This window comes from Trichosurus vulpecula, chromosome 8 (assembly GCF_011100635.1).
Source record: "Trichosurus vulpecula isolate mTriVul1 chromosome 8, mTriVul1.pri, whole genome shotgun sequence".
NCBI lineage: Eukaryota > Metazoa > Chordata > Mammalia > Diprotodontia > Phalangeridae > Trichosurus > Trichosurus vulpecula.
The window spans coordinates 73,388,657-73,404,045 of NC_050580.1; the positions used below are offsets into that span (position 1 = coordinate 73,388,657).

The following is a 15,389-nucleotide window of genomic DNA, read 5'->3' on the forward strand; positions in this document are numbered from 1 at the left end:
CACTGTTCCAGATATTCAGATCATAAATTTGATTAGTGGCCATAAAGTCTGATTTTCACTCCTTCATTTCTGGTCCATCATCCGTCTGCTCCTTTCTTTAACCTTTGATATGATGCTGAATGGACACTGGACCAAGCCCGGATCATCTGCTTTCTTTGTTTTCCTTGCTTTGTTGTTTTCCCCAGCTAGATGAAGACAAGGTAGCTTCCAGCATTTATTGTAGTCAGTCATCATCTTATTTTTCCTTATTTATATAACCAAATACACTTTTCCCCTAAAGTGCAATATTAGTCCATGCTTCCCACTTTTAGGGGCCAAAAGGAAGAGAGCCCAAGAACCTCCACTTTTGCCATTGGTCCCCAAAATTCATTTCTTACTTTGTTGGGAAGCAGTCATAAGGCATACACTAATGCTACATTGTAATTATGGGGATGATTCTATTCCCATGAAAACAACGGACTTGTCTTTGAATCAAAGAGGGGAGATGGCTCTTACAAAAAGAGTTGCCTTCATAGCACTGAATTCATTGATGGGAATTCAAAATTATGTTTTTATTTCTCAGTTAGTGCCCATCCTCTATCAATACAAATTATGGTTTGGGGCTCAAGGAGCCTGAAACAATGCCTAGCAGATGTCAAACCATTTAAAAGAAAAACAAAATAAAACAAAACCCCTAAACCTTCTTGCTCCTGTGACTGGATAAAATCTCCTGATTTGGGTCAACTTAAAACAGATTCAATCTGAACCCAGTCTCTCACACCTCTTATTTTCCATCTCTCTCATATTATGTCTTCTGGGGTCACTACCTCCTCAGTCATAAAACCACAGCACTCTGAGATGCAAACTTGCTAATCACCTGAAGGGGTCAACCCAAATGACAGTAAACTAATAAAGAGAACCATAAAACTAGTCAGCATAACCTCCCAGAGCTTGAGCTGGGGCACCCATGGGTCTCAGTGAGTTTTAGAACTACCTATCTGCCTTCTAGGCTTTGAACTTCACAAATCCCAGGACATTTCGAGATCTCTCAAAGCCCATGGGGGCCCAGACCAAAGAAAGGAAATTAAAATTCATCCGGAGATACAAAGAAGTTGAAAAGAGTGAAGGTATGTGATTCTGATTTTAATTTTTTAATTAAGTGGTTTTTAAATGTTGGGTATTAGAATTTGTCAAAGCCTTTTTGGGGTTAATAGGTCTATTCTAGACAAAATTGCAAAGTAGGTCAAATTGGTTTTGTAGTTTCCCGGTGAATCTTCTGCTGGTTCTGCCTTCCAAAGCACAAGGACCAAGCTTCTGGTGTTATTCCTTCCAAGTGTATTTGAATCTAAAAAGGAGATTCTAGAACACCAAAACCATAGACTTTTGAGAAACCATAGAGAATCCCATAGAGTCAACAGGATTTCAATCTCTAAGGGATCTTGCATCATCTCATCCAACTCCTTCACTTTACTCATGAGAAAACTAAGAAAGATACTAACTGGTTTCTCCAACCATGGCAGAGCCAAAATTTTAACTAGAGTCTCTCCACAGCAAATCCCTGATAAAAAGAAAGGTTGTTTTGGCATCTAGGTGGAGCAGTGGAAAGAGTGCTGAGCTTGGAGTCAGGAAGGCATGGGTTCAAATCCAGGCTTAAACACATACAAGCTGTGTAACCTGGGCAAGTCACACCATATATCTGCTTCGGTTTCTTGAACCATCAATTAGGAATAATATGAGGCTGCACCTATCTCCCAGGGTGATTGTGAGGACCAAATGAGGTATTTGTAAAGCTCTTAGCTCAGTGCCTAGCACATAGTAAGCACTATATAAAAATGTATTCCCTTTCCCCTTCCCTTCTCTTTCGGACATGAAATGAAGATGAGAATCTTCCCTTCATCCCATCTTTTGTGCCAAATAACCCTGGCTCCAACTCAGCTTTTCCCTGGAATCATGCCTACAGTCCAGATGTAGGGAGGTGACTTTCTTTACTTTCTTAGTTTAACCTAAGTTTAAACTGTCATTTTATAGAAGTTAATTGATTCCCCTTTGATAGTACCAACTCTGTTACCAGCTCTAATTTCAACTCTTCCAGCTAGCACGTGCCTTTGGTTTAGAAATTCACAAAGAATTGCTCCATTTCAGGGTATTTTCTGTAACTGTATGTTTTAAATTCAGGCATGGTTTACGTTTTTTCTTATATTTACTTATTAAGTTTAGGTGTGTGAGGATCCAGACAAATATCGAAAATGCAATAAAAGAAAATAAATGTTTTACAGCAGTCAACGATGTCTGTTCTTCCTCTAGCACTCGTCCCGCTCCTAGATGAGGGCTTTCAAATCTAGAAGGGTATTTAACCAGTCCTTGAGGCAGGAAGACAAGTAGTACCTTGCTTAGAAGAAATAATGCTACCTCCCCAACATTGCCATAGGTGGGTAGAAGGTGAGATGGGCAAAGTACTTCTTCCCACAAGGGAGGGAATCACAGACCACCTTTCTAGAGGTGAAGATTATAAAGACTAAAGACATTAAATGATTCGAAGATCGAACTGCTATTAAGTATTGAAGCCAGGACTTAAATTCAGATTTCCTGATCCTGAGTTCAACACTCATATACCCTCATCGATGATGGAATTTCAGGGACTTGGGCCATCTGGGTGGAGCAAAGATATTTCAAGAGCAGCACCCTTTCAATCACAAGCACCTACTACGTGCAGAAACCATGCTAGGTGCGGTGGATACAAATGCAAAAAATGATATAATCACTATTCTCAGAAAGCTCCTATTGCTCCACACAACAATACTTCTTGCTTCATCAAGCCTCCTTCTTCTTAGTCTCCATCACCTCTTCCTCCTCCTCCTCTTTTTCTTTCTCTTTACCCTACCTCATCATCCTTGTAGTCCTCATCCTCAAACTGCTACCAGAAGTACCACTATTCCAACTACCTACTGCTGTTACTTCATCTTTGCAAAGCACTTGGTGATTTGAAAAAAGTACTTTCCTCACAGCAACCTTGGAAGGAAGGTAGATGGGAGGGATGGGAGGAGAATCCGAGGGAGGAGTTTGGACCACTCAGCTGAACGCATTGGAATGGTTTCCTTACATGCAGCATCATCAGTCTAAAGTTTATGAAGCTGCACAGCAAACTAGTGATTTCTCCCCTCGTTGTATTCTGATGCGTTTTAAACATTGCCTCCTGCTCCTTGCTCCTTAATGGCCGGCTGCATATGTTGTGCATTATCACCATCTGTGCAGTCGTCGCCAAGTGCACCCCTGAAATCACACTCGATCTCGTTCACAGGAGACCTATCTGCCCAGTGCCACTACTGCACCCACTATTCCTCGGCGATCATCGTCGCCTCCTACCTGGTTCGAATGAAGCCGTTTACTCAAACCTTCTGCTCTCTGCAGGTAAACACACACGCGTCCCTTGGAGACCGGTTGAAGGTGTATTGTTTTTAAAATGGGGAAATGCTTGTTGGAAATCGCAGGGTTTAGTGTTAGAGGTGACCCCTGGAGGTTACTTCTCTAAGTAGAGAGGCTCTATCCTAAATAGAGTCTGAGGGAAAATCAATGGAACAAATTTAGCAAGCATGTGTTAAGTTTATACTGTGCGCAAGAAAGTGCCAGGAGCCGGGACAATCTAGAGTTCAATGATATAGTTCCTCGTCCTCAAGGAAATTGCAATCTAGTAAGATTATGGTATGGGTACAGATAGCTAATGTGTACGGATAACTAATACAAATAAAGACATAAGGAGTACACAAGAGGGTAAAATACTATGAAGTCTTAACTAAATGAAAGGTCATTTATAACTAAGTAAATGATGGGGTTGGATGAAATGCTGGGCTTGCCGTCAGAAAGATCCGAGTTCAAATCCAGCCTCAGATGCTTACTGGCTGTGTAACTCTGGGCAATCCCTTAACTCCTATTTGCCTAGGTTCCTCATCTATAAAATGGGGACACAATGGAAAAGGAAATGGCAAACCACTCCAATATCTTTACCAAGAAAACCCCGTGGACAAAAGTCCGTGGAGTCCATAGAGTGGAGGCAGACGCAACGGGATGGCTGAAGAACAAAATGACTCCTTGGAGGAGATGCCATTTAAATTGGACCTTAAAGGATAAGGAAAGTTATCCCTTCCACATTTTGACTTTCCCCATCGAGTTTTAATATATCATAGGTTGCCATAAGAAATTAAATGGGAATTTTGGAGGAGGTTTAAGGAAGCCGCAGATGACACATAAAAGCCAGCAGACAGCACAAAGCCTGTGACCAATTACTTACTTCAACCAAATTTTACAGTAAGGTACTGTAAATAACCCATAAAAGAAAAAAAAATTAGACTTCTTCTCCGGTACAAAGAGAGGGCCAAAATGTTTATTTCATTTTATTTTTAAATTTTCTTTTCCTTCCTTCCTTCCTTCCTTCCTTCCTTCCTTCCTTCCTTCCTTCCTTCCTTTCAGGACAATCAGGGTTAAGTGACTTGCCCAGGGTTACACAGCTAGCCGTGTCAAGTGTCTGAGGCCAGATTTGAACTCATGTCCTCCTGACTCCAGGGCTGGTGCTCTATTCACTATGGGCCAAACATTTTATGCAGATTTTCCAAGAACGTGGAGACACTGTGCACCCCTATTCCCCATGATGTGGAAGAGATAAATAGATTATTTTAACAGGTAGAGATGTAGGGAGAGGGCATTCTGAGCAGAAACCACAGCCTGAAGAGAGGCACAGAGAAGGGACAGTAGAAGACCTGTCAAGTGGACATTAGCTTAGAGTGTGGAAGCAGAGGAATGTCTAGAGAGAAGGCTGGAGACAAAGCCAGATTGTTTTGAGGTCACTGAAAACAAAACTAAGGAGTTGCCTATTTAGTAGGCAGTGAGGAGTTATGGAATAACAGAATTGCTAAATACTAAATATTCCCTAAATAATACTAAATATTAGCTAAATGGCAGAATTACCAGTTGAACCTTCCTAAACTGCTCTGAACCCCCTTACTTCACCTCAAGCTAGACCTAAACAGAACTGGCCCAGAATCCAACCAATCAGACCTGAGTATATATGAATCTGGATGTTAATTGCCCTTTGTTTTAACAGTCACTCACATGTCAGCACACACTGTAGTAAGGGGCAACTGTCTGTACATTTGCTTTCTCTATAAATATTCTGCCCTTGTTTGGGGTTCCTGATTCATGTATTACAGCTTTTCATTTACCCAACACAAGTTATAATCATGCAATTTAATATATCTAATCTATTAAATTTATACTGTGCAGAGGCTCAGACTTTAGCCTCAAACAATTAAGACAAGCTATTTGTCCCACTGAAACAAATGGGAAAGTGAAACCTATGTCTTGCGGCAGAAAAGTCTCCCAGGTTGTATTTTGTGCATTGTGATCCATCCTTACCCATTAGAGACTGCTTATTCCTTCTAACCTACCAAACTACAAGCAACAGATATAGTTATTACTAATGGTTTTCAGTATTTAAAACTATAAATCTTTCTGTGTGAGCCAGATTTCAGCGTGGGACGGGAAGGAGATGTGAGGAGAAGCCGAGTTCCTTTCTCAAGATAAGGAGCAGAACGCTTTGAGTCTTTTCCTTCTTGGCACAATCATCTATTCACTTGACCAAATGATTTGTCTAGACATTGTATAACTCCTCACTCCCTAGAAATTCACTCAAAAATAATAAATGTGCTTCCCAGGAGTCTCTCCAAGGCAACAAGCATTTTAAGCAAGTTTGGTTTTGAGAATTAATAGTCCCTAAGCTATAGCTCATGCCAGTAATTCCTTCCAGATGTTCATTAATGCCCAAGAAATGATGGTGGCAGGGGTGATTGTTGATGATAACAATGACATTGAATTCAGTTGCTACCTTTCAGCCAAGGAACTCACAGTGCTTTAGAAAGTGCTCTCTTTATGAGCTAGGAACAATGCAGCAAAACTTTCATGCCCCTGGGGGATCTTCTGGCATCTTTTTCTCACCTCTCCCCTTAAAGGCATGACACTCTGGCTGCCGTTAGTAACAAGAATGCTGAACACAACTGAACATTGGAGAGCAAAGTCCAGAGAGAAACAGAGAAAGAGAAGATTCCTCCCTTCCTGTACTCAATATTGCTTCTGAACATCTGTCTCTGTGCATATCCCCTCAGTCCATCCTGAAGCAGGCTCAGAAAGAGCCCTCCCTCAGCACGCTCCAGTTTAGAGATAATCTGGGAAAAAGCTGAAGTTTGTTTGTATTGCTCCATAATGAATCCCTTGAGCCTATGCCAGACTGAATCTCCACTGATAGGCTGACCCAGAATGCCTTTTCTAATCAGGCTCCAAGCTATCTTTCAATATTGGTTTTAATTAATCAATCAATCAGTAAACATTTGTCAAGTTCTTATCACATGTGGGTCATTATGTTAAGCACTAGGGGTACAAAGGGATATCAAAAATAACTCCTTCAAGTAGATTACATTCTAACGGATGAAACAACATAGATATAATCAATACATATAAATTATGCTCTTTTAGGGACCAGGAAAGGTGTGGCTGGGTCTTAAAGGAAGCTAGGGAGTCTGAAAGGCAGAAGTTAGGAGAGAGAGCATTCCAGGCGTGAAGCACAGACAGAGACGGGAGATGAAACTTCTTGTGTACAGAACAAGGACCAGTGTGGATGGATTGTAAAGAACATGGAAGGGAGTAGTATGTAAGAAAATTATAAAGTAAAAGGGAGTCAGAGGGTGAAGAACTTTAAATGCTAAACAGAGGAGTTTAAATTTGATCCTGAGGGTAACAGCGAGTCACTGGAGCTTATTGAGTAGGAGGGAACATAGTCAGATTTGTACTTGATGAAAATCACTTCAGCAGCTACGAGGAGGATGCATTGGAATGGAAAGACACTTGAGGAACAGAGTTCAATTAGAAGGCTATTGCAGTAGTTGCCTGGTGCAATATGAGGGCAGGAGTAGGGGTGGAAGGTAAGACAGTGAACCAGGCACTGAACTCATTGAGAAAGGAAGGATAAATATCCTGGACAGGATGGGAGGTTAGTAGTTAATGATTGCTAGAATCTGGTTTTGGTGATAAATTTGGATTTCATTAACCTCCAAACAGGAGAATGTTCAATTAAAGCAGTGGAAGGAGTCTCTGGAAATGGTAGCCAGTGAGTAAAGGGGTATAGGTAGAGATATATCAGGTACTGGAAAGGGTAGCCAGGGCTGCAGTGCTCTTTGGAGGGAGCCAGGTCTCAATAAGTCCTAGAAGATGGGAGGAACAAGAGAGGAAGTGATATAAAATGAAAGGAAGTGAATTCATTAATGGAGCAGGAGTTCCAGTGGTCACAGTGGCAGGGATGAACTGATGTGGAATGGGACACTGGGAGGGTAGGGTTGAGGGGGACAAAAATTGTTCTTGTTATTGTTTTTGTGGATCCTTCATTTTCAAAGAGGACCAGTGACACCAGGGGTGGTGTCTTGACTTGCACCTGAAATGGATTTAAGTGAGGGAGAATCGTGCAAAGTCATCAGCCTCACTCTGTCTTCCTCAGTCATCAAAGTCTCAATGAGCAACTAGAGCTGGAAAGGGGAGTTTATTTTTTGGCATTTAGGGTTTACTATCTCTGAGATTAAGTGAGATTAATCACTGAGATTAAGAGGGGGTGGGAATATGCTAACCACTGGGAAGCATATTTATTCAAAGTATCAGTGGATGGGGAGAGGTCTACTGAAGAAGGCAGGATGGTTCAGCATTGATTCTCAAGGTTTCTGAACAGCCCTCAACTGCCAGACCTGCTATATTGCTATGTCATAGAAAGTGTCAGGAAGGCCATGGCAAGCAGGAATGGAGGCTACTGTGTCCTGAGGTTACTTGGTTCAGTCTCCTAGGCAGTTATTGCCTCTAGAGGCCTAGAAAGGAAGCAGAAAAAATAGCACCAGAAGGTGGAAATTGTGGAGCTTTTAGGAAAAAACCTGGATTTCTCCCTGCTAGCTGTTGCCCTCAGGCTTCAATGTTTCTTTACACTAAACTTACTAGTCAGTGTATTTAGGGTTTCCATGCACATCCTCACTCTAGATCACAGTAAACATTCAGTTTTCATCTCTGAAGATTCAATTACATATCTACAGGTTTAGTGGGGGTTTTGCCCAATAACTACTAAAAAGCTCTAGGGATCAGGGGTCAAACCATAGACTTTTTATGTTTCCCTTGTTGATGTGAATGAGTGGGTAGAGAAAAGACACAAAGACAAACTAAGCCTGAGGATGATGTCAGTGTTTCTTCTCCTTCACTCCATTGCTAGTTTTTTCATATTTGGCCAGAATTTGTGGCACAAATGAGTCATCCTCATGATTCCCATGCTGTGGCCTCTGCTGCCCTGAGCCAGATTCTCCAGAATCTTCTGGATCTGTAAATGTTATTGACATGTGAAGTCAAGCCATAACTGTCCCTTATAGTCTGGCCATAAGCTTTAACTGAGTAGAGAGTGTATATAGGTCTTAATACCAAAATGAGCCTTAAGCATCAGTACATCAAGCAGGACTGAGGGTGGTCATCCAGACACCTTAGAATTTTATCCACATTTATAACAATTAGTAACAGGTAGCCATGATTTTCAGGGATTTTGACATTTTTCTGACTTGTTACAGATAGGAATATATTCTACTTTAGTTATATAATTAGATTAAGTGCATTAATTTCCACATAAGATATTCTTTTTGACTTGTTACATATTCTTTGTGGTGCATCCTTACTATAATAATGAAAAGAATAATAGTGGTTAAAATAAAGACACAGCCTAGTTAACTCTAAATTGGCATTTAATTCATGCCCCCTACTTACTATATTATGAAGGTATATTTGTTTCATTTAAAAGTTGTTTCTGGCATTAATTCCAAAGTATACAATGCTGTTTTTATATCAAATGTGTATTTATATATATATATATATATATATATATATATATATATATACATATATATATATATATATGTGTGTGTGTGTGTGTGTGTATAGATATAGATATAGATATGCTTAAATAATTCAATTCTAGGGACAGCTTTTGTCATTTGTCTATCCCTTGGTCCTCATTAAGCTTTCTGATCATTCTCGGAAACATTATGAGTTAAATTCACCTTTTCAGGGAACCAGGATAATCTTCAGTAAGTTAAACAGCCCCAAAGATATTAATGATACAGCTTTCTAAAGATGCCTAGCTTTTAAAGGAAGAAGAGATTGAGGCCTGAAGGAATCTGCCTTTTCATGCCTATATGATACTCTAAGCCTTGAGGTTATGGTGAGTTGGACCTGTCTTACATTAGGCATGGCACTTTCCCATTCTATGTTTTAGTCTCATCTATAAGAAGAGGGGGCTGGATTGGATGACCTCTGGAGTCCTTCTCACTTATGATTCTCTGATCCTATGATTAGAAAGCATAGGTTATTCAGGGCTGTGCCTGATCCAATTCACAGAGGTTCTCAAAAGCTGACATTTAAATGTTCATCGTGAAGATGATACCTCAGAAATCAGCCAGCTACAAATCAGGGCTGGATTTGTTGGTTCGTTGATTATCTGGTTTATAGAAAGTGGTGAAGACCACACCCAAACCGAAACATGCTTTCCAGTTGCATCAAGCTGCCCTGTTATTGTTAGTGTTGTCGTGGTTGAACTTGTTACCACTGCTATGATCTTAAGTGTGCTTCCTGCTGGGAAGTATGTTTGTCAATAATGGGCAGCCATAGTTGACTTGCAGGCTCCTGGAATGACTCTAATGCTTCTGTGGATGGTCTATCACAAACCACATTTGGCTGATCAGAAAGGACACTATGATATCAACTTGTTAACTTCAGGGATTACTTGACCACACTGTCTGAAAGAATTTCGTCTTTCCATCAGAAGCAAAGCAACCAGTTCCTGTCACTGACTTTGCCCATGCTCACTCCAGCATGATTCTGTGTTTAATAGGCTAATGCAAATAAAGCACTGTGTTAATTAAGTCATACACCCTGTGAAATCAGTTATTACCAACAGTTGGTAAGGACTTTCTGAACCACCTGAGGCAAGGTTATGACTGATTTTCTGTCAAGCCATATGTTAACCCTAGTGGCAAATGGTTGGGGATAGGTTATGATACTCATAAAATAACAGCTAGTCTAAATCAGCCGCATCATTTTCTGATCGTTTCAATACAAGCTCCACATCTGTGGGACACCTACAGGTCTTGGCATTTCAGAAAGCCAGACTTTCTTCTAAAGAGGTATAGTTGTTAGTGGAAGGGTCCCTTGGATCTGTGCCAGATTCCACCATTCATTGTCCAACTGTGATTTGGCCTAACATGAAACCTTTCTAATTCAGTTTCTCAGTCCTGAGAAGACAGAACATCCATCCCCCTCATGAATGGAACCAGGTGTTGGGATTAATTTCCCCTGTGGCCAGTGAAAAGCATTTGTAACCTAACTGTGAATTCTGGGTGGAGTTGCAGAGAAATAGCATTCTCTTCCTTTCAAGAAGAGAACTTTGTCCAAATACCTTGTTACACAAGGGAGATGATTAAGTGAGATAATATATAAAGTACTGTAAACCTTAAAGCACTATAGAAATGATGATGATGATACTGAAAATCATGATGGTGATGATGATGAAAACTGGGGCCCAAATATAGAATTAAAGAAGAGAGAAATGATTGAAGAGGTCCCAAGATTCGCTAGAAAGTCCGACTTTTAAACCTGTTTTCTTTTATGGAATATTTGCTTCAATGATAGAATCCAGTGATTGCACATGTATAACATATATCAAATTATTTATCATCTCAGAGAGTGGGGAGGGGAGGGAAGGAGGGAGAAAACTTGAAACTGAACATTTTAAACAACAAATGTTAAAAATTATTCTTACATGCAATTGGGGAAAAAATAAAATATTATTTTAAAAAATGACAGAGCCCAAGGTTTTGGAATAAGTCATATATAGGATCAGAGATTTAGAGCTAAAGGATACCTTAGAGCCTGGCCCCTCACCCCTCATGTTTTATAGAAGAGGTAACTGAGGTTGAAAGCAGTTAAGTGACTTCCCCAACATCATGGAGCTAGTAGATGTTGGAGGTACCATTAGAATTTAGGATGTCAACATGTTTGGTGTGCAATCTAATGTTCCACCTATCTTCCTCTGACTGATGACATGGTAGAATTTAATTCAGTTTAATTCAACAAATATTTACCAAAAAACAAAACAAAACAAAAAAAAACTTACTTCATTCTGGTCCTTGGGCTAGGCATTGGGAATGCAAAGACAAAAAGGAAACAATCTTGGTTTTAAGGAATTTTCATTCTTTTTTGGAGGGGTGGGGTGATGAGAGAAGTACCACATGCACGTAAGTAAATGTAAAACACCTACAAGGTGAATTTGGGGAGAGGAGAGAGCACAAACAAATGTGGAGAATTAGGAAGGGGCTTATATACTCCTATGGCAGATAGACGCTTGAGCTAAGCCAAGAGATGAAGGTGAGGCCTGAGGACCTTCTAGGCATTGGGGACAAAGACAGGAAGCCTGGAGATGGAATAATGTGTATGGAGAACATCAAGAAAGCCAGTTTGGCTCAAGCAGAGTATAGGAGGGGGAGTAATGTGAAATGTCTGGAAAGGTAGGTTGGAGCCAGATTGTGAAGGGCCTTAAATGCCAAATGGAAGAGTTTATATTTTGAGAAGGATTTGCTGACTCTTATCTTTATTTGCCAAGGGAAAATTTTAAAAATACAAAAAAGAGGAAAAAAATGAAAGAAACCATAAAAACCAGGTTTCTGATGAATCTTAAGTAAATTTCTGTTTCCTCATTCCCTCTGTCCTGCCATTTCTCTAGTCTTCTTCATGATCCCAAAGCTACTCAGGGCTCTATTAGTTCTTACTCCCCAATTTCCTCTCTCCCACATCTTATATCCTCCTCCTTCTCCCCTTCCTCCTCCTCCTCTCACTGAGCTAATTCACACTTTGTTACTTTGTCTAATTCTCTTATCCAATACCATCTCATATCCAATACCTACCCCTCTCTCTCTCTCTCTCTCTGTCTCTCTCTCTCTCTGTGTCTCTCTCTGTCTCTGTCTCTCTGTCTTTCACCTATTTCTTTCAAAACTTAAACATTCATAACAATTTGGTAACCTCCTCCAAATCATGTCAAGACATTAAAATTTTTTATATCTTTTGTTATTATTTTCCCATGTACACACACAAAGACAAATAGTTAAATTAGACCTGTGTCATTGTATTGTGTGTGACATCCCATCCCAGAAACCTCCAGCTATCTAACAGGAAGAAGGTATTTTACCATGTTATATAGGACCAAGATTGGACATAAGAGTTATTTGGATACAGAATGCCTTTCTAATGTTATTTTGCTTATGTTATTACAGTCATTATATATGTGGTTCTCCCAGTCCTGCCTTCTTGTTTCTGCATCAGTTCCTTTGTGTCTTCTCATGTTCCCTTGAATTGCTCATGTCTGCCATCCCATGGAACACCATAGTATTCCATTAAATTCATCTGTCTATCTATTTATCTATCTATCTGTCTGTCTGTCTGTCTTTCTTTCTATGTATCTCTCTATCTTTTCATCTATGTATCCATCTTTATATCTTTTTATCTCTATGTATCTATCTTTCTTCCTATGTATCTATCTTTCTTCGTGTATCTTTTTATTTCTATCTACCTATTTATCTATCTTTTTCTTTCTATCTATGTGTCTATGTATTTATCTTTTTCTGTCTATCTATCTATCTATCTATCTATCTATCTATCTTTTTTGCCATTTCCCAGCATATCAGCACTCATTTTGCTTCTGCCTCTTATTTTTTTGGCCACACAAAAATGCTACTGTGCGTATTTCTGTATTTATGAAAACTTTCTTTCCATCTTTGGCCTCCTTCGAGACACGCCCGCTATGTAGATTGCTGGATCAGTCAGTAGATGTGAACATTCTAGTGACTTTTCTCACCTCCTTCCGGTTTTGCCTCCAGAAGAGTTAGACAAATTCACAGACCTGCCATTGTTGTACAAGTGTGCCTGGCTTCCCATTTATACATCTTGAAAGTCAAGTCTGTTTATTAAGATTTAACTGCACATATATTCAAATATAAATTACATAGCAGAAGGATACTGTGGTTAAAAGGATTATTTGCCAAGTGGACAGTGACAAGTGAATTCATTTATATAAGATTTTTTCACTTGATAGGCTTTTTTGCACTAATAATAATGATGATAGCTAATATTATGTAGGACTTACTATGTTCCACGTACTGTGCCAAGTGCTTTACAATTATTATTTCATTTGATCCTCATGATAACCCTAAGACTTATATGTTATTATCATCTCCATTTTAAGTATGAGAAAACTGAGGCAAGCAGTGACTAAATTACTTGCCCAAGACGCATAGCTAGTAAGAATCTGAGGCTGGATTTGAACTCAAGTCTTCCTGACTCTAGGCCCAGCACTCTATCCACTGCACCACCTAAATCAGTGTTGGTAATATTTCATCATGTAATAGGATAAAAGGCTAAATCTAAAGTCAGAAGATATGGGTACAAATCTGAGTTTTACTTAATGACTGTGATTTAACCTATGTGGTCTTAGTTTCTTCAACTGTAAAATGAGTGTGTTGGATTAGGTCTGTGGAGTCACTAATCCTTCATGGAAGTGCTCACATTCTAGAGAACTGATAAAGATACTTGCTAAAATATGTTTGCCTAGAGAGGGGATAGATTTGGCCAAGCTCTCTAGGAAGGAATGATAGATTTGCTTTTCTCTAGTTGTCCGTGTCTCCACATACATAAGTGCACTGACTTGTGCTCTCTGAACTTCCTGTGGGTTAAATTAGGAATTATTTTCTTTAATTCTGGCTTTTATTTCTTTCTCAGTGAGTAATCTCAGGAACAGTTTAATATTTGGCTAAAGAACACATAAAATTTGAATGTTGATCCAGACCAGTCAATTTGAATAAATAGGAAACAAACCCAGACAGTATTTTTTTTTAATTTATTGTTATCATTTCCAAGTTGATGCTGGCCCACAAACATAAGTTTAGAGAGCTAAGAGGCAGAAGAGAAATGGAAGATTTAATGCTGCAAGACTTGGACCCAAGTTTTATTCTTCAAGAGATTAGGAGTTTATATGGGGAGGCTTAATTTTCTTAAATCTATGAGCTTCTCCTAAGTAGAGGGAGGTTTCTGCAATCTATGAATATTCAGGAAACTATAAGATCTTGGGTTTCAAAGTAGGAAGGGACCTGAGAGAGAAATCAACCATTTCATTTTACACATGAGGAAAATGAGGCCCAGAGGAGTCAAATTAATAATAATTAAGGTAAAATTAATAATAATTAGGAGAGCTTGATTTCAACCCTTGCTTCCTAAGTTGGACCATGTTCAGTCTTTCCTACCTTTGATTGGGTAAGACATTTCCATTTTATCATCACATTATGCTGCATTGCTTTGCATGCCATCTATATCCGTAGATATAAAAAGTAATTTCTTCAAAAATAATTTCACCAGGCCCCCTGCTTTATCCTAATTGCATTACAAAGGGAAAGGAACTAGCAGGGGCATACCCTGTGTAACCACCAGAGTTTTGTTGAACCCACAAGCCCAGGGAGTATATAATACTAAATGCCTTTAGATTGCCAGGTTTTTCTTCCAAGGTTGTTTTTCTTTTCTTTTTGCATTCCAGAAGTGAGAAAATCCATTAATTTTGATACAAATATATGCAAATAAATTTATTAATATAGGAAATAGGAAAATCAGTTATTGCTTCCTTTATAAATAATAAAGGTTTAAGTTTTAAAGATATTACTTTTGCTAAAATACATTAGACAGCTGTGAAAAAAATAACATTTTTCTTTGTGGTAATATCTTTAACTAGATTTGTAGCACTAACAGCATTTTCTATGTATATATTATTTTTATTTAATACAGGTAATCTTTTTATTACCAAATCATATTGTTTCTCAGGAGATTACCATCAGCGCTCATAAAAACTGCAACAAAAAAAAGATGAAAAAGCGTCAATCACTGGCGGGCACCATCCGCATTGTGCAGATTAAATCTACAAACCCCCTTAATATACTTCAATGAGATACTTGTTAGCTTTTGATTTCTTTATAGTTCCCTTTATTTTGTTTTAATTTCAATTTGAATTGGGCTCCAAAGGGCCCTCACCTGATGACAATCAAAAACAAGATGACCTTGGGAAAACAGTGTCTCTCTAAACTAGACTTGGTGAAGATGGCTCATTGACTTCATCAGGTCTCCCTGTGACCCTTTTACTGTAAGAGAGACTCAGGAATCTCACTATGGTCTCAAGTTGAAAAAGAAGAAAAAATATGATCCGTTAAACTGAAAACCTGTTTTCCCTTCTCAGTAGTGTCTTTTTATTTGAAGATAGCCCTGTT

General features: G+C 39.1%; 1 protein-coding gene across 1 annotated transcript in view; it reads left to right on the plus strand.

The window, feature by feature from the left end:
- The window catches only part of WDFY4 (WDFY family member 4), a 392,110-nt gene that overhangs the window by 326,927 nt on the left and 49,794 nt on the right, over positions 1–15,389 (plus strand). The window contains exons 50-51 of the mRNA XM_036734864.1: positions 989–1,106; positions 3,278–3,387. Of these exons, the coding sequence (XP_036590759.1) occupies positions 989–1,106; positions 3,278–3,387 (228 nt within the window). The remainder of the gene's footprint in view (positions 1–988; positions 1,107–3,277; positions 3,388–15,389) is intronic.